Source organism: Crinia signifera, chromosome 2 (genome assembly GCF_055691185.1).
Source record: "Crinia signifera chromosome 2, ASM5569118v1, whole genome shotgun sequence".
Lineage (NCBI taxonomy): Eukaryota > Metazoa > Chordata > Amphibia > Anura > Myobatrachidae > Crinia > Crinia signifera.
The window spans coordinates 352,551,895-352,572,419 of NC_139218.1; the positions used below are offsets into that span (position 1 = coordinate 352,551,895).

Consider the following 20,525-nt stretch of genomic DNA (forward strand, 5'->3'; position numbering starts at 1 on the left):
CTGTAATGCCACCACACCAGTTGCCGACAGTAGTAGCGCTGCTTACACGTAACGCCCACACCAGTTACCAGTTGCTGACAGTAGTAGTCTCTCTCACACATAGGGGTCAATTCTGTCAACCTCGAAGTGTGCGAGTTACCATTCAGGTGCCGTTTTCATGCTAAAAACTGCACCCGAATTAAGCCTATCTCGCACCCTTCGCAGGCCCGAATTTGCCTATGGAGGTACGAGCACTTTTCAGTGATTCGGTCCGCCGTAACGTGCTCCCGGTATTATGATGATTTGCACTCGGCGAATCATCCGCACACATCGGGGTTAATAGGATCGGCCCCATAATTTACCTCATTCTGGCAGCTTATCCTATCCTTCCCCTGTCCGGTGTAACTCTGCCCCCTTTCGGTCCCTGCTGCTGCTGATTTCAGGGGTTGGCAGCCGGGTGGGAGCTTCATGCTGCTGGCTCCATTGCCTGACATGCATGGTGACAGGAGCAGCGGCAGCAAGTCACCTGAATGGGAGCCAGGGTGCGTCTGGGGAGCGGCTACAGCACAATATCTCTCCTGTCGTTTGTCACCCATCGTCATGGCGTACACACAGGACGATGTACACAAACGACATGGGCGATATTGTGGAAATTGACCTGCATGTTCCGAAGATACCGATGCTCATTAACAATGCACAGTGTTGCCGATATTAAGCATACACACTAGACAATATTGAGTAAAATTTCGCTCAAAAGCCCCCTTGTGTGTATGGGCTTACAGCATACAGATTCCTGAGTCTCTTCTACCTACCATGTGTTTTACAATTGCTGACATCAATGATGATGCATCTGCCATTAAAATGCCAATGTCAGTTACATGTACAGAAATACATACATGTGTACATTTACCGGCAGATGTTGAATTGCCCACGCACAGTGCGATTCTTGCATGCGATTTGAGCTTTTTCGTTCAAATCGCATTGTGTATAGTTCAAATCGCAATGTTTATTTTGCCTTGCAATATGGCGCAAGCTCGGATGTAGTCCATATGTGCAGTAGGGATTGCCATCAATGCTGATTCTGCACCTAGCCATTAATAGTGGTAAACTAAATTGATGGATAACCATCGATAGTTTTAGCTACCAATGGTCTTCCATTATATTTGACTGAATGTCCCCAGCTGAATGGCCAATCAGAAGTCGGGGGTGGGACTTGCAGGTGTTGGAGAACGGACCCATGCTCTGTGTTCCGGCACCTTGGAAAAAAAGGAAACATTGGTTCTCCTGTGCCATCGATGTAGGGAAACCATCTGGTTCTCCCACATCGATGGCAAAAGTATTTGACATCGGCCATAATCCATTGATAATTTCAAATCATCGATGGCCATCCCTAATTTGCAGGCAGGTATTTCTGTACTACATCGCATCGTGTCTATTTCAAATTGCACCCTGTGTAAGGAATTGCATGTGATATGTAGTTCAAATAGCAGTGTATAAAGCTCTGATCACACCTATCTCACATTGCACTGTGTGTGGGCACCATTAGAGTTTCGAAGTATAGAATTAGACCTAATCACAATGTTTTGGTGTATGTGCTATATTGCCTTATGTACTAAAAATGTAATGACCAACCAATACTTTTTTGGGGTAAGTTGGGGCTTCTTTAGTCTACTTTATCAGTGTCATCACTGGGATACACTGTAAACATGCAATGGGTCATAAAGGAATAAAGTGGCCTGTCCTCCCACTGTGAAAATTACTTGTAAGCCTTTTTTTTATTTTTATTTTACAGCTGAATTATTTTAATATGTCTTAGCTACTGTAGATAGTTTATAAACAAATACAGAACAATTGGGCTGATGTATTATAGTGTTCCCTCTAGAAATGAGGGCGGGCAGGGCGCCGTAGCGCAAGGGGGGCAGACTGGGCCTGCCGATGTCACAATTGTGGGCGGTCCCGGGCCGCGACGTCGCGAAAAGGGGCGGGCCCGGCCGGCGCTGTCACTAAAGGAGGCGGGGCCGGCACCGCCGAAGTTACCATGCTGCCGGGGAAGCGCTGGGAATCGCCGTCTAAGGCGGCGCTGCACTTCCCCGTGCACACAGCCTGGGCAGGCACCACGCTGTTTTAGCGGGGCGCTGCTAGCAGGGCGCATTTTGCCCTGTCAAAATCGGGCAGGGCGCAGCGCCCCACTAAAACAGCCTAGCGGGAACACTATATTAAGCCTTAACAAGAGATAAATTCAAGTGTGATAAGGAGAGATAAATGTCCAGCCAATCAGCTCTTTACTGACTTTTTTCAAACACAGCCTGAAACATGGCAGTAAAGGCCCCCATACACTAGGGCGACTTGTCCTGAGGACAATTGCTGACTGGCTGAGAGAGCGCTCAGCCAATCACAGGATGCCCATTCATTGTATGGGCTTTTTTTTTTCCAGCGCTGACAGCTTTTCCTGCCCGGCTCTGTCACTGCCAACTCTGTGTCCCCCGCAGCGCCCCCTGTCTTACTAGCAGCGCCCCCCTCCCACATTGACGGCTCCCTGCGGAGGTAGTGTAGGCGGGGACCGCAGGCATCGCAGAGCAGAGACTGTCGGCGCGGCGGGAGAATAGAAAGAAATCTTATTCAAAAGACTGGGCGGCCGCTGATTGGCTGAGAGCTCAGCCAATCAGCGGCCGCCCGGTCTTTTGAATAGGATTTCTTCCTATTCTCCCGCCGCGCCGACGGTCTCTGCTCTGTGACGCCTGCGGTCCCCGCCTGCACTACCTTCGCCGGGAGCCGTCAATGCGGGGGGAGGGGGGGCGCTGCTAGTAAGACAGGGGGGCTGTATATAAAGATATATCGGATCTGAACATCGTGGGTGCTAAAAAGCACCCATGATGGCTCAGATTCCGATATATCTTATGTTCTGTAGGTCCGACGCCATGATCCGATGCGCGCGGGACCGCGCATCAGATCAGATGTCAAACACATGCGATTTTGGCCGATTTCACCCGATTTATCGGCCGAAAATCGCATAGTGTATGGGGGCCTTAACCCCTTCAGTGGTGGGTCTTTTTTTTTTGGGAGCGCTACCCGCTGGGCGAGTTTTTTATGGGGAGCGCTCCCTTTAAAAAAAAAACACCACTACCCCCCTGGGTTCGGGCAGCGCCGCTGAACTGTCAATCAGCGGCTGCCCGGACCTGCGCCCCCCACGCCACATCGCTGTCCACGGCAGCCGGCTTGTCATAAGCCGGCGCCGGGAACTTCTATTGAACACCCGGAGGGGAGGGGGTAGGAGGAGGCGACGCCGCAGAGGGGAGGGAGCCGGGCAGCGCGACGCTGCCTGAGATCAGAGTGAACTCAGCAGCGCTGCCCGGCTCCAAACAGTGGCAATCCCGAGAATTTTCTGGGGTCGCCAGACTGGGCACTGAGGCACAGCCCGGAAAATTCTCGGGATTGTCACTGAAGAGGTTAAGCAGGTGATTGGCACGTTTTGGTAGACTCGCAAGGCTGCAAGTTTGTAGCCTTGCAAATCAACCGGAATAACCCTCAATGTGGGCTCACGGTTCTAGTAACTGTGACAGAGTATGTTCTAAAAGCACAAGGTTGAATTACACAATTAATAAGAATTTTGGTTGTAGTTTTCGTGAGTGAGAAAATATGAAATATATACTTAATCCTGAATAGGAATCTAGAGGTGGATACGAGTGCTGCCTCTACGAACCTTATTATTCTTGTAACAATGGCAGTCTTATATCTGTGGCATCCAGTTTCCGGCTGTGACTAGAATTCACAGTGTGTGACAGAGCATCCAAAAGTTATTGCGTAATGCAGTGTTACAAGGTGGAGTCTACCTACATAGCCTGTGGCCATTTTCAAACTGTATTCGTATTGATGAAGAACAACAAAGACTTTACACTGACAGAGCAGTTGATGTGCCCTCTGAGGCCTTGTGTCTTAGGGCCTTATTTTAGTTCACTCTTTCTGACAAAATCCTTCTTAGATGGACAAAACTGTGTGCACTGCAGGTGGGGCAGATGTTACTTGTGCAGAGAGAGTTACATTTGGGTGGGGTTTTACTTCAACGTGAGATCTATAGATCTATATTGCAGTGTAAAAAATAAGCAGTCAGTATTTACCCTGCACAGAAACAAAATAACTCACCCAAATGAAATTCTCTCTGCACATTTTACAGCTGCCCCCCTGCAGTGCACATGGTTTTGTCCATCGAAGAAGGATTTTGTCAGAGTGAACTAGAATAAGGCCCTTAGTTAGAGAACAAATACGTGGTAATTACACAGAAGTATGCAGAATTGGTCATATGGTAAGAAATACAAATTTCTCTAAACAACTATAAATGTAATTTGATGTGTTTGGAAAATAAATTTTTAATTTAATGTGGCAGGGACAGCATAATGCCCATTGAAGTGAATGTGGAACATCAGGATCAGGGTTTAGAGCAGCAGCAGGACTAGTTAGATCCAGTCCAGGTTTTTTTTAATCTGATGTGAATCAGGGTTTGGCTAATTAACAACACCTGTGGTTTCCTGTTAAATGTCTGCTCGGAGCAGAGGATCAGGGTTCCCAATGCCAGTTAGTGACTGGGCAATAGGCTTGGGGTGTGGGAACTATGCTAGGGACCTCTGGAGTGTTGTACCCACATTGTGAAGCCTGTATGTGGCTTGATGGGAAAACCTGCCATGCTGTAACCTGTGATTTGCCAAGCTGTCAACAGTGTATGCTGTCTACCAACATAGAAACAGACTTCTTGTGTCTAGTGTAAGTGATTTGTAACATTAGTTATTGGTAAAACGAAGTAAACAACCGGTCCTACGGACATGGTGGTGCCTGCTGTCGATTTGAAGCCTGTATTATGGCGCATTTATGCTCTTATATTTTTTATGTGAAACACTCCCCTAAATTAATGCCTGAATAATTTTTTCCCAGTTTGCAGTTGTAGCGCATGTTACTGCCAAGAAAATGCCAAATCTTCATCGACATGAGGCAGAAAAGTTCTTTGTTGCCAGTAAAGGTGAAAAGAAACCATTCCCCAGTATTCATGACCACCCAACAAAAGAACTGTCTGTCGTGGTGCCTGCATACAATGAAGAAGAACGGTGTAAGTGGGACAAGACATTACCTCTGACTAGGTTTCATCACTACACCTATCATGCATTGTATTTAGTGCAACAGTTTGTTATTGGTGTTTCTCCACCTAGTGTCTATAGCACCATACTGGGAAACACAAATCTGTAATAAGGTTCAAACACAGTGCGAGGGATATTTATACAACCAAGAGGGGTACTCTTTACCTAGAAGGGCGCCCATCGTGGGCATCGCATGTACATCGCATGCCATTATAATGGCATGCGATGCCCGCGATTTTAAATAGAAATACATGTTAAAATGTAAATCGCGTCGGTCGCATCGCATGCGACCAAAAAATCGCATGCGATGCGACCGACGCGATTACCGCGATTTCCCATAGGGAACAATGTTAAATGTCCCAATTGACCCGATTTTCCATAGGGAACAATGTTAAATGGCCCACAGAGGCCAAATAGGCACCCTGAAGTGTGAAATGGCCCCCCCAATTGTTACCGCCACCCCACGATCAACGCCAACCCGCGTGGCGAGCGCAGCGGTACGCGTCCTACGACCTTTTCATGCCCCCACTATCCACGTCGGCGTGGAGTTGAGAATAGAAAGTGTGGCGAGCCACCGAAGCGTGGCGAGCGGGCGCGGACACCTTCACAGGTATACGCGTCCCCTCGCGGGCTTCACAGGTGTCCGCGTCCCCTCGCGGGGCTCGCGCTCGCCACGCTTCGAACTCGGTGGCTCGCTGCGCTCGCCTCACTTTCTATTCTCAACTCCACGCCGACGTGGATAGTGGGGTTATGAAAAGGTCGTAGGACGCGTACCGCCGCCCCTCGCGGGCTCGCTGCGCTCGCCATGCTTCGGGTTGACGTTGATCGTGGGGTGGCGTTAACAATTGGGGGGGGCCATTTCACACTTCAGGGTGCCTATTTGGTCTCTGTGGGCCATTTAACATTGTTCCCTATGGAAAATCGGGTCAATTGGGACATTTAACATTGTTCCCTATGGGAAATCGCGGTAATCGCGTCCGTCGCATCGCATGCGATGCGACCGACGCGATTTTTTTACCTTGCGATGCCCAAGATCAAAATCGTGGGCGCCCTTCTAGGTAAAGAGTACCCCAAGAGGTATATGTAGAAAGCTTGGAGAGAGATAAGTACCAATCAATCAGCGCCTAATTGTTATGTTACATACATACACAGTTGCTGATGGCAGCTTCGAGGGGGGAGGGGGGGGGGGGCGATGTTGACGACGGCCTTCGTTAACAAAGGCCTCCCTCGTCCAGATATGCTGGACAAGGGAGGTAGTTGTTAATGACACGTGGGGGCGTGTATCGTTAATGACATCAAGTGTACACACTAGAGCTGGGGTAGCCAACCCTAGTCCTCGAGAGCTACCAACAGGGCATGTTTTGCAGGTCTCCTCACAGAATCACAAGTGAGCTAATTAGCTCCATCTGTGGATCTTTTCAAATGTCAGTGATTAATGAGTGCAGCTGTGCAGCAGCTAGGTTGTCTGGAAAATGTGAACTGTTGGTAGCTCTCGTAGGCTAGGGTTGGCTACCACTGCACTAGAGGACAACGTAAAAAATATCTTTCAGAATGGGCTTTCTGAAAGATATCTTTCACTTTATCTTCTAGTGTGTATGGGGCTTTAACCTCTCGGCATTCATTCCATGTCCATTATGCTTTGATCAGTAAAGTTTGTACTTATAAACAGTGGCAGCTCCAGAGGTTCGGCTGCAGCACAGTCCAAAATTCAAATAGTGGCGCTGCACCAACTGCCAGTGAGTCAGTTTGGAATGGCAGTTGTGTGGAATGGCAGTTGGTGCCACTTGCTGTGGCTCCCATATTTGAATTTGAACTGCAGACCCCCCCCCCCCCCCCCCCCCCCACCCTCCTCTAAATCCACCACTGCTTATGATTAAGTGTTAATTCCTAGTCTACTTTTTGCATTCATTAATCAATATAAAAAATGATACATCTCATATGATTATTAGGAACATTTCTACTTGTCCATTTATTTTTTACTATGTTCGGTTTGTATTTATAATCATGGTTGACGTATTTTTGCTTTCAGTACCTGTTATGATGGACGAGGCAATGGAATATCTTGAGAAAAGACAGGTATGGATAACAAATAAAATAGACTTATTGAAACATATTTTAAATATATTTAATAATCTAGTATTTGAGTACAATGGTTTCATTGGTACTATGAAGGCACGAAAAGACCCCAAACTTTCAGTACGTAACCCAACAGCTTGCGTTACTTTTAAGGCCCATACGCACTAGAAGATTTTCATTTCAATAGACTTTGCCAAAATCTTTGAAAGATATATCTGTCACCAAAGTAGTGCATACACACTGAGCTATTTTCCCAAAGAGCAAGAGATTTTCAGGAGGTGAAAGACTTTGCTGAAAATCTTTCATATAAAAGGCGATTTACATAATGGGCGGGGTTTGAATTCCAAGGGGGGGAGCAGTGGCCCTTTTCTTCAGTGCATTTCTGTACTGATTCAGAACTGATCGCTGGGCTGCATATATTCGGAGCCCAGAAATCATGCCACCCCACCCAGGGTGAAATCCTTCCCATGTGCACAACTTCATTTGCAGCCGTGCATGTAGGGAGAAACCATTCACCATCAAATGACTTTCCCCCTGCAACAAGTAAGCCAGGACTACTCAGCACTTTGATGGCCGTGGGGGGCGTGGAGGGGGGAGGTGGGCACTGATGGCTGAATGGCTGGGGAACACCTGCATTTTCTGGTGAACTCCCAGAAAATGGTAATGGCATGCTCCAAAATGTCTGTCTGCTGTCAATAAGACCGCAAATGACCAGGGATCACAGGCGTTTGACAGTGGCGGCGGTAACGCATATATTGCTGACACAGACCAGCAATGCATGTGTTAACCCCATAACATAATGGGTAGTATTCAATGCCACTTGCCGCGGCCGGCAAAGGGGGTTAAACAGCGAGGATCGCAAAAAAACAACGATCATCGCTGTTTAACCCCCTCGCCGGCTGCTCGCCTTATTCAATGTTCTGGGGGAATCCTCGCCATCACAGGACTGCGAGGATTCCCCCAAACAGCGATACCCGCGGCTAATGCAGTGAACCCGCTGTATTTAGCCGTGAGTCTCGCTGCTTCTGCAGCCGCATACGCCAATTCCCCCTCGCTCAAAAAACGGAGCGAGGGGGAATTGGAGTATGAGGGGGGTGAGTTGAATATTGACAGGGTGAGTGGTGACAGGGAGCAGGAAGCCCTGCTCGCTGTCACCGCTCGCCCACGGCATTGAATACACCCCAATGTACGTTGGTGGGCAATGGTGGCGGTAACGTAGACAGTGCGGGCCATACGTTACCGCCTCATATTTTATTAATAAATATTGGTGGGCAGTGGTCCGTGCCAGCAATATATATTACTGGCTAATCAAAATACATTGGTGGGCAGGGGTACCAGCAATATATATACATGGCTGGCATGTGCCAGCCATGTATATATTAACAGCTAATCAATGTACTGTACATTGGTGGGCAGGGGTCGACCAGTAACATATACATTGCTGGCATGTGCCAGCAATGTATATATTACCAGCTAATAAATATTCATTGGTGGGCAGGGCTGCCAGAAATATATACATTGCTGGCATGTGCCAGCAATGTATACATTACCAGTTAATAAATATTCATTGGTGGGCAGGGCTGCCAGAAATATATACATTGCTGGCATGTGCCAGCAATGTATATATTCCAAGCTAATAAATATTCATTGGTGGGCAGGGCTGCCAGAAATATATACATTGCTGGCATGTGCCAGCAATGTATATATTACCAGCTAATAAATATTCATTGGTGGGCAGGGCTGCCAGAAATATATACATTGCTGGCATGTGCCAGCAATGTATATATTACCAGCTAATAAATATTCATTGGTGGGCAGGGCTGCCAGAAATATATACATTGCTGGCATGTGACTGGCTGATCAATAGCGCTGCTGCGGGAAGGAGTCTGAGACCAGGCATTCGGGCGGCTTTTTCTCCCTGCTCAGCCGGCAGGGAGCTGCAGCACACAGCTCGATGCTCGAGTATATACCAAGCAGAGGGAGCCGGGGAGGGAGAAGGGGACTAGAGGTGCTGGCGCCTCTGCGGATGGGAGCGGGGTGACAGCGGCGGCTTTTACCTCCCTGCTCCGTGCGGCGCTATACGGAGCAGGGGGAGTGAGTAGCACTTCAGGGGGAGGGAGAAGGGGACGCAGCGGGGCTGTCCGCCGGGATCAAAGTGGCTAGTCTTTCAGCCCGGCGGCCATGAGGGGCGTACACACAGCGATGATGGCTGATAAAATCAGCCATCATCGTTGGCATGCTGGTAAAACCAGCAGACTAGAGATTTTGCTAGCGATGATGCGGGAGCGCGCATCATCGCTAGTCTACCATCTGTGGCTCATACACACTGGGCGATTTTCAGCTGAAAATCGCTCAAAACGGCCAAAATGAGCGATTTTCAGCTGAAAATCGTTAAGTGTGTATGGGCCTTAAGAGTGGCTAAGCGCTGGCTGATCCTGCCACTTGGTGTGAGGCACTGTCCTGTTCATTAATTCCTTTTACCATGTCTGGAGTATGATCATGCATGTTGGTAAACCCCTGGGTATTTATATATGAACTACCTCTGCTTTCCCCATTACAAATCTGATCTAAGCATTTGTTTTCACTTACCGTTTTGAAGCCTTCAGTGGTTGGTATTTCCGACCACTTAATCTTTCTCCTGCATGTGTTGCACCCCCACCCCCACGTGTATGGAGAGCAGGGGCTGTGCTTTGGTCAATGACAGTCTGTGTTTTGGTTCTTGATAAAGTGCACAATAATCTTGATTGATAGGGGAATGTATCAAACCTATTACCCAATAGGCAACATTTATTTAGTGAATAGTATAAATTGATTGGCACAAGTTGATTGGTTACTATCGGCAACAACTCCACTTGTCTGCTTCTCTACTCTTTTGGAGATTGTATACATCTCTTGAGGTATTTGATGAGATAGGTGTTTTAAATGAAATTAGAAACCATTTTTCCCACATACAAGTAGATATGTGTATTCAATTCGTCCTTTTTTTGCCTTGGCGAAAAAATCAGGACTATTTAGCCACTATGGTATTCATTTGTGGACGTTTTTGCCCATTTTCTTTTGTCTTTTTTTTTTTGGCCTGTTCCTTTTTGTCCTTTTTTGGGGGGTGAAAAATGACTACAAAATAATTGAATAGGTCGAATCGAAATTAGCCCCCAAAAAAACATCAAAGTGCAGATTTTTCACCTAGGCATGCAATCTGCACCAGTTGGATTTTTCTATATAAAACTGATCTGAACCAAAATTCTAATTACTTCTGGGGTTAATCAGCTTTTGTTTGAGTAAAACGGAGTATAAGGCCAGCTGATGACTGCAGTCTGCATGCAATTATCGGTGCAGTGCACTATGATAGCGCCATTCAGTAATTGGGTTTAATGACTAACTTTTCCTGTGCTTGAAGTGCTTTGGTGTCATGAAAAAAATACATGTATAAATAATCTTTTGGGGCACCCAGAATGGTTAATTGTTGCAATCTTAATTTAGCAAGTGTTTTTCTTCTACAGAAACGAAGTCCATCGTTCAAATATGAGGTCATCGTTGTAGATGATGGAAGTTCTGATAAAACAACAGAGGTAAGACCGGTTTCTTTTTTTCTGTGTAACATGTTTTTTTTTTTTTTTATGGAACTTGTCCCATGAATATGTATCTGTAACACATGTAGCCTGTTTGTGGCTAACGAGAATTTATAACGCACTCTTTGTCCCTACCAACATAAATCTAGTAACATAGTAATTAAGGCTGAAAAAATATGTTAGTCCATTGAGTTCAACCTATTTCACTTGAAATTACTGACTTGAGTAAGTCATATCTATAGGATTCCCTTAGTGGCTAAAAATGTATCCAGTTTTGATTTTAAATTCATTAACCGTAGTTGCTGTAACCATAGTAACATAGTTACTTAATCATTGCAAATACTTCTTTTAGTGCAGTGGTTTCCAACCCTGGTGCTCAAGTACCCCCAACAGTGCACGTTTTGCAGGTCTCCGCACAGAATTACAAGTGACATAATTAGCTCCACCTGTGGATCTTTTCAAATGTGCCTGAATAATGAGTGCACCTGCCGGGTGACCTGGAAAACGTGCACTGTTGGGGGTACTTGAGGACCAGGGTTGAGAACCACTGTTTTAGTGCCTGACAATGAAGGCACAGCATCCATCCCTCTCTGCTGTTGTTGCCATAGTAGAAGTGTGGTAGTTTGTTGACAAATTAGTGATTTGATTGTTAAATCATGTCAAAACATTATCACCAAGGGTAGTGAAACCGTTGCCAGTACTATTTCTCTTTCAATGGTCCTGGTGACACAGCTCAACACTGGGATGTAGGAGGGTCCGAAGGAGCCAGGCACCTATCCTAAAGCTTTAGAGGGTAGGCTCCTCCCCTACTGCATCCCTGGACTCTTCAGTTCGTGTTAGGTGCCCACTGGAGTGGGTGCTATTCTAAAGGGCTGGAGGAGCAGCCGAAGAATTAGAGTAGTTAGGGGATTTTTATTATTTTATTAACTATTACCCTAGCTAGGTAGGCACAGTGTGAGGATTTTCATAGTGAATCCTCACACTGCTAGCGCAGCAGGAGCTGACAGAAGCGCGTCCTGTCAGCTCTCTGTGCACAGGGTAGACTCTGTCTGGTCTCCCTGTGCTGCGCTTACAGCCTCTATTAAGAGGCTGCCTGGGCTCCGGAGTAGCCTGAAACCGGCTCCACGTTTAGGTGGGGATCATGGGGGACAGGCGCTCCGTGATGGCGGCGGCCATTTTATGCGGAGCTTACACGCTGAGCTCCTGACTGAGAGGACAGCAGCGCTGTGACAGGCATGTTCCAAGTGGTCCCCATTTGAGGGGGAGATACTGGAACAAGGAAATCCTACCTAAGGAGCGGCTAGCTGGGGGTGGTTGGCGCCAAAAGGTCACGGACCCCGCAGCAGCAGGGACTTTGGTCTCTTCCTTCACTCTGACTTTGGCGCCTTTCAGAACGCTTGCAGCGGAGCTGAGCTGGCTTATTGATCCTGGCAGAGTGACTTGGATTTCCTGGGCATCGCTTCCCCGCAGTTGAAACCTACAGACAGCTAAGTGATTGGGTGCATTGACTTTGTATAAACGCTTGTACAATTGTTTGCACTGTGTATATTGAGATATATATATATACGCTTCACTTGCATCATGTCTGAGCATCAGGCTGTGGTTTTGGGGGAGGGAGTCCTTAGTGCACTGAGCGCGTGCAATGTTTGCACACAAAAGTTTGTCCCTGAGCAGATGGCCAAGGGGGGCTTATGTATTACTTGCGCTGATGTGAGACCCATGGGCAGTGAACACCATAGGGGAGAGCAGAGTGAACCTGCGTGGGCCAGTGCCCTAGGCAGGTCGGTAAACGCTTTGGTGCAGCTTCTGGACAGGCAGAGTGATGTGCTGGTAGAATCACAGAGACCTATGCCATCATCTCAGCAGTCGTCTGGCTCCTTACCTCTTACCCAGGCAGATCCTGCACTTATTCAGGTGATGCAGGATACTGCTAAGGGGATCAACAGATTCAGTGAAATACTGGACAAAATGGATGAGGTTACAGGGACCCCTAAAAGGTCTTATGCTATGCCTAATGTGTTAGAGGAAGAGGAAGGAGAGTATACTGACACACCCTGGGACCAGGGTGATGATTTTGAAGAGACCTCTGCTGCTGGTATAGAGGATCTTATTGTGGCTGTAAAACAGGCGTTAAAACTGTCTGTTGAGGATAAGACCCCTGTTAAGGGTGTTTTTAAGCGACAGCGAAAGGAGGCTGTTACTTTTCCCTCAGATGAGGGGTTACAGGAACTATTGGAAGGGGCTTGGAAAACCCCAGATAAGAGGCTACAGATGCCTAAAAGATTCCTTAGTCTGTACCCCATGCCGGAGTCTCATTCTGAACTCTGGGAAAAGGTGCCTGTTGTGGATGCTTCTGTGGCACGCTTATCAAAAGCTACGGTATTACCTGTACAGGGTGGTGCAGCTTTTAAAGATGCTGTGGATAAAAAGCTAGAGGGAAACCTCAAGGCTATTTTTGAAGGGGTGGGGTTTACCCTGCGTCCCCTTATTGCTTCAGCCTGGGTCTCTAAGGCCATTATAGAGTGGGCTGGTGAGCTATGCACCATGCTGCAGGCTGACCACGGTGCTTTGCTGGTAGCAGAAAAGATTAAGGCCGCTGCAGAATATGCGGTGGAAGCAGAGGAGGAAGCTCTTAAAATGGCTACCAGAGTATCCACAGTCTCCATAAATGCCAGGAGGGTACTCTGGCTTAAGGCCTGGGAAGCGGACAATGAGTCCAAAAAGGCCTTAGAAATGTTAGCTTTCAAGGGAAAGTTACTTTTTGGTTCTGAGCTTGAGGAGATTATAAAACAAGCCACAGGCGGCAAGAGTACGTTTCTGCCGGCCTCCTCAACAAAGCAGTCATCCAGATTTGCTGCTTTTAGGCCGTCCTTTCGGCCCTCCCCTAGAGGTGGTGCGTCCTTTCGGGGACAATCGTTCAGGGGAAAGTTCCAGAACTCCAGGGGCAAATCCCAAAGGTCCAAGTTTGGCTCTTTCAATAAGAAGCCTGCCTCTAAAGGAGAGGAAAAACCCTCCGCATGACTGCCAGGGGATCAGCCCGGCAGGGATAAAGGTGGGGGGGCGTCTTACACACTTCAGAGACGCTTGGGCTTCTCTAGACCAGGATACCTGGGTCTTAGAGATTATTACCCAGGGTTACAAAATCCCTTTCAGAGGGCGGCCTCCAAAGAGGTTCATCCCCACACCCATACCAAAGCAGGCGCTCCTGCGCACAGCTCTTATGAGAGCGGCTCATTCCCTTTTGGAAAAAGGGGTGGTAGTCCCGGTTCCCAGGGCAGAGTGGAAGAAAGGATTTTACTCCACGCTGTTCCTGGTGCCCAAACCAGACGGGTCTTTCAGACCAATACTAAATTTGAAGTCCTTAAATGTTCACCTTTGGGTAGACCATTTCAAAATGGAGTCTTTGAGAACTGTACTCCTGAGTCTGGACCAGGGAGAATTTCTGGCGTCCATGGATGTCCAGGACGCATATCTGCACGTTCCCATTCACCCGGAACATCAGATGCTGTTGAGATTTGCCAATCACAGTAATACCCTATTTGGACGATCTCCTGTTCAAAGCAGAATCAGCAACACTGCTTCAAAGTCATTTAAAAGAGGCCATCAGTTTTTTGCAGGCTCACGGCTGGATTTTAAACTTACAAAAATCTCAGTTGGTACCATCACAGAGGATCCAGTTCTTGGGAGTCATACTGGATACCCATCTCCATCGGGTATTCCTCCCGGAGATAAAGGCCAGGGACCTGGTCAATCTAGTTCAGGAGATCCTCAGTGCTCCGAGCTTGTCAGTATGGAGGTGCCTCAAACTCCTGGGGAAAATGGTGGCGTCATTCGAAACGCTTCAATTTGCCAGGTTCCACTCTCGAGTATTCCAATGGAACATTTTGTCAGCCTGGTCAGGAAACACTTTGACCATGAAGACGGAGTTGATAGTGCTGTCCGCAGACACTCGGGACTCCTTGAAATGGTGGACAGAGGTAGATTCCCTTCAGTGGGGTCGGTCATTACAGACCTGGGACTGGTTGATAGTAACTACCGATGCCAGTCTCAGGGGCTGGGGGGCAGTAGCCCTGGATCTCAGGCTGCAGGGCCTGTGGACGGCAGAGGAATCAGCGTTGCCAATAAACATCTTGGAGCTGAGAGCTGTCTGGAAAGTGATTTCCTTGGCGGGAGACAGGTTAAGGAACTCCCCCTTGAGGATTCAGACCGACAATGCCACAGCTGTGGCGTATCTGAATCACCAGGGAGGTACACGCAGCAGATTGGCCATGTGGGAGGTGTCCAGAATCTTTCTATGGGCGGAACAGAATGTTCCTGCAGTATCGGCTATATTCATTCCAGGAGTGGAGAATATAGAAGCAGACTTCCTGAGCAGGGAGGAGCTCAAGGAAGGAGAATGGAGCCTACACCCTCAGGTGTTTCACCAGATCACTGCAATGTGGGGAACTCCGGATTTGGACCTAATGGCATCCAGGTTCAACCATCAGGTGCCCAGGTTCTATGCCAGAACGAGAGATCCGCTAGCAGAGGCAGTGGATGCCATGACTACCCATTGGCAGGGAGATCTTCTTTATGCATTCCCTCCTATTCCGATGTTAGCAAGACTGTTAAAGAGGGTACAGGACCAGAAGGTCCCGGTGATCCTTGTGGCCCCAGATTGGCCAAGGAGGTCTTGGTATTCGAGGCTTCAGAGGTTATCAGTGGTTTCATGGCGTCTACCTCTGAGACCAGACCTGTTAAGACAAGGCCCATTCAATCATCTGGATTCCGATCGATTGATTTTGACGGCTTGGTTATTGAAACCGCCATTTTGAAAAAGAAAGGATTTTCTGACGCAGTAGTGCAGACTATGATAAAAGCCAGAAAGGCTGTTTCTTCTGCAAATTATTATAGAGTCTGGAAGACTTATATTAGATGGTGTGAGAGGCAAAAAGCTCACACATCTCACTTCAAATTATCAAAAATGTTGGATTTTTTACAAGATGGATTTTCTTCGGGCCTAAGTCTTCAGTCGTTGAAGGTGCAGATTTCGGCCTTGTCCATCTATTTTCAAAAAAGAATTGCCATTTTACCGGAGATTCAAACTTTTTTTTTTACAAGGGGTATCCAAACTGAAACCCCCTTACAAGCAACCAGTAGCACCTTGGGACCTGTCACTGGTTTTGGATTGCCTTCAGAAGGCACCTTTTGAGCCTTTGAGGTCGGCTGACTTTAAGTTTCTCACGTGGAAGTTAGTGTTTTTGTTAGCAGTAGCATCTGCTAAGAGGGTGTCTGAGTTGGGAGCCTTGTCATGCAAATCTCCCTTCTTAATCTTTCACGATGACAGGGCTGTTCTGAGAACAGTGCCGCAATTTTTACCGAAGGTAGTCTCTGCCTTCCATTTAAATCAGGAGATAGTTCTACCTGTGTTTCAACCCCCAGAGGGTTCCAAGAAAAGGGACAAGTTGAAGACTTTGGATGTTGTGCGTGCCTTACGCATATATGTGGACAGAGTGAAGAGTGTTAGAAAGACTGACACTTTATTGGTATTGTATGACGTACATAAAATTGGTTGGCCTGCATCTAAGCAGACCATTGCTAGGTGGTTGCGATCTGTGATAGCTTTTGCATACACCAAAGTGGGTAGGCCTGTACCGGCCAGAATTAATGCGCATACCACCAGGTCAGTTGCTACCTCTTGGGCGGTCCGACATGGGGCCACAGCGGAGCAGGTTTGCAGAGCTGCCACTTGGTCATCTGTTCACACATTTGCCAAATTCTATAGATTCCATGAGTTCGCGTCGGAGGACGCATCATTCGGGCGAGCAGTGCTGAGAGCTGCAGACCTGAGCGTACCCTCCCAAAGGACCGGCTCTGGAACGTCCCAGTGTTGAGCTGTGTCACCAGGACCATTGAAAGAGAAAAAGGGATTTTTGTAAGAACTTACCGTTCGAATCCCTTTCTCTGATATGGTCCTGGTGACACAGCGATCCCTCCCTTACGCTCAGTAAGTATGCCAGAATTTCATGATGTTCATGTTAAAATGGTTAAAAGTTAACAGTTTCTGTTATAAAATGTGCATATAATATGTGCAGGCGTTTGTACTGAGTTAATGTATTCCAGTGGCTTTGAAAGTTGAACTGAAGAGTCCAGGGATGCAGTAGGGGAGGAGCCTACCCTCTAAAGCTTTAGGATAGGTGCCTGGCTCCTTCGGACCCTCCTACATCCCAGTGTTGAGCTGTGTCACCAGGACCATATCAGAGAAAGGGATTCGAACGGTAAGTTCTTACAAAAATCCCTTTTTTGGGTGGAAGTCTTTGACCCATCAATACAAGACAGTTACAGCCACTTGTTGGATCTTGATAAAGAAGAACTAGCTGTCATTAGTCTAAAGTGTATTGCACTCTTTTCAATTGATTTTGATGGGTTTGGTTCACTAGGTTGACCGTGTCTAGGTTAACATGAAAATAGATATAATACACGAACACCTGATTCGGAGTCTCATGCAATGTGGATATTTGTTATAATGTTTGATCATTTTCAACTGCACGTGCATCTATCGCTTACATCTAGCCTCAATACCCGACGCAGGGTGAGATGCCGTCAGTGAGCATGCCATCGGGTATCTTTATTCTTTTTGCCAAAAAATGCATCTTGGTCCCAACACAAGCCGCACCAGGAGACTCTGCTGGTTAATCTCATATGCAACACTTCTAACTTCCTGCTGCGGGCTTCTGCACGCCCCCAAGACAGATTGGTAGCGTCGGGGATGGGCCCGCCCACACTGGTGACACCGCCGCATTCCAGGTGCCCTTTTTCCTCCAGCACCCTGCCCTCCTGGGATGCTGGAGGGAACACTATCCTATAATGCAACAGCTGCAGGTATTCTCATTCCAAGTTCATATTGCTACATATACAGACTCCGTCGCATTCAGATAAAGGTAAGTGCATTACATATCAAGTGAATCCACATAGTCTCCTGGCATGCCAGGAGGGGCTGTTTGCGATAATGTATGAGGACACATCTGTAATTAGCTAATGGATCACATAGTACATGCTTCCCACGGTGTGTGTCCGCACAGCCACAGTAGCAATTAATATACACTGTCTCTGAAATGTATTGAACATTCCTGGGTGGAGGAGATTCGCTGTATTATGGGTTTGTTGCACAACTTGAAAAAAATGTAGATACTTGGAGGCCGTACTTTGCCAGAGAACCTGCACCTATCATGGGGATGGGGCAACCAATGGCGCACCAAGCAGGGAGGTGAACAGCCCAGTCCTTTCACAGTCAGACACCAGCATTACCAAAAAGAACTGGACGTTATTACATAATAATAATGGAAAGGGCGGTAATTATTTCTTAATGTGCTGATGCGCTGTGTTGTCACCCTCATTACTGCAGGTCCTGTGTACAGACAAGGATGATAGACCACACAACTCCCACATTCTGATGCTTATTAATAGCATGAGAATAATGTTTCTGAAGCTAATGGGTCTGATCTGCATATCGGGAACCTCATTTGTTTTCATAATGGACAGCACTCTGCTGCCTGAAAGCATGGGATTTATTGTCTAGACCGCCAGACTAAACAACCTGTATTCTATCTTCAAGCCTCCGTATGACTGGTCAGTGGTAATAAGTCTGATCTATGATAGGATTGTGCATCTGAATTATAGATGTGTTTGCAGGTGACAAGTGATGGCTGTGTCCTTTGGTGCTCTTGTCACATTATGGAAATTCTACTTTGCAGATGTAAAAATGAAGACGCATTTACCAAACCCTCCAAATCTCTTGTGATTTGTTTTGTTTAGGTCGCCTTGAACTATGCCAATAGATACGGAAGTGATAAAGTACGGGTGCTAACGTTGGTAAAGAACCGTGGCAAAGGAGGAGCCGTCCGGATGGTATGCAGATCCCAATGTATTCTCACATTTTAAGAGAAATGCTTTTTGAGACCCAGAAAAGGTTATTGTTTGTAGTACTGCATATAAATACCTATACATGCTACTGTCTGTTTATGGGCTGATTCATCTACCACAGGGTTTCAGCTCCCAGACCGTGGGGGCCGATTCAGATTGGCTTGTTAAATTGTGAATATCGCAGCTTACCAAGCACCTGAGCACCACCACCGCTGCCGATTCCACTCGGTAACATGCGAGGGGATGTGTAACGAAAACACATTCCCACACATACCTCCCCTGCAGGAGAAATCATTCAATAGTCGCTGACCAATGACTGATTTCTCCTGCCTTCGCAGATAGAAGTCAGTGGAATCTGATTTTTGTATTATTTTTATTTTTTTATTATTTTTATTTTATTTGCAAGCACTGGGGCTAACACAGGGCAGCCGCCCATCCCCAGCAGGCATCGGCCCGCCCGCTCGCCCATGGAAATGCTCAGTGTTTTCCTGGGGACACCCATAAAACATTGAGTGATCCCTGCTGCCGTCTGCCCCCAGCCCACCCTGATGTTTGCGAATGGCGCGGCGACTATGCAGGTCACCAAAGCCTTTCGCAAAGGGGAGATACACATGCACATAATAGACCATGGCCGTGTGCAGGCCCCAAAACATCAAGATGGGGCCGAACTTGCTAAATAGTAAGTAAACGAGAATCAATCCCCAAGTTCTGAGAGCCAATCAATTCTTTCTTGTGGTAAAATGACAGCCAATGCTAAGTAAGCCATAGCTCCAGAGTTTTGAGCCAGAAGCTACTTATTTACCGCCTGCAACTGACACAGAAGCACGGTGTAAAGGGGCACACACACACGTTGTCATTTTGGCCTCTTTTGTAAAGGTGCCCACACACAGAGTAAGATATTTTTTTTAAATGATACAACCAATCGTTTAAAAACTTAAGGTGCGTGGGCTGTATAACAATCTGATGCAGGTATCCGCAGGTCCTTCACGGAGCCTGCTGAACCACTGTTCACGGGGTTCTAAATAGATGGTGTGAGCAAACTCCTCAATACACTCACATTCTGTCTGAGAAAGCCGCGGACGCCAACCGCAGGTGTGGAAAGTGTTAGGGACAGGCAAGATTTGCACCTAAGAGCAAGATCACTCCTCATGTGAGCAGCATTACAGGAAAACCGCATTGTCTGGATCCGTGGATACTGGAGATGGCTGCTTCACTGCTTACATGCACCAGCAGCTAGGAGACATGGAAAGCTAAGGTCACATAAGGTGTGTGACCGAAATCAGGTACCTGCATTTGTCTGGCCAGACTGAGGACACTATTCTGGTCCACATGCAGCGTTGCATGTGGATTGAACGCCACCTGCCGCTTGCACAGCCGACCCCCACCCCCCCACTCCCACCCACAGTGATTAAAGCGCTGAAGTATTTATTCCTTTTGTTTCTAAGACAGTTGCAGTGCCCCCTGAACTGCCGCATGATTTACATATTTTCTGGGTGTGCTAAGTCCCCGTCTGGGTGTGCTAAGTCCCCGTCTGGGTGAAAAACATGACATTCTTAAGTAACCAGAGGGTAACTTAGATGACAGAACGTGGCAGGAGGCATCTATTTACACATGACTCCTGTGCCATTAACAAATTTTAGTGCAGTGCCTGTGCTACTGAATCAGGCCGTGTGGTATTAACAAGCATAGTAGCCTTTTATTTTCACACTAGGATATACCACCATGAGCGTTTTTTTTTTTTTCTCATGGTGGCTGTCCCGTAAGGCTGGTTTCACACACTCCGGCTCCTGCCGGACGGTGAAATCCCGCACGGCCAGGGAGCCGTGCCGCACACACTAGTTTATCATGGAAGGGATGGCCACAGCCCGGCAGCCGT

The 20,525-nt window shown here is 47.3% G+C and overlaps 1 protein-coding gene across 1 annotated transcript in view; it reads left to right on the forward strand.

The window, feature by feature from the left end:
* Positions 1-20,525, forward strand: part of ALG5 (ALG5 dolichyl-phosphate beta-glucosyltransferase) — a 39,109-nt gene that overhangs the window by 1,316 nt on the left and 17,268 nt on the right. Inside the window, exons 2-5 of the mRNA XM_083169772.1 lie at positions 4,903-5,074; positions 7,132-7,178; positions 10,679-10,747; positions 18,542-18,634. Of these exons, the coding sequence (XP_083025898.1) occupies positions 4,903-5,074; positions 7,132-7,178; positions 10,679-10,747; positions 18,542-18,634 (381 nt within the window). The remainder of the gene's footprint in view (positions 1-4,902; positions 5,075-7,131; positions 7,179-10,678; positions 10,748-18,541; positions 18,635-20,525) is intronic.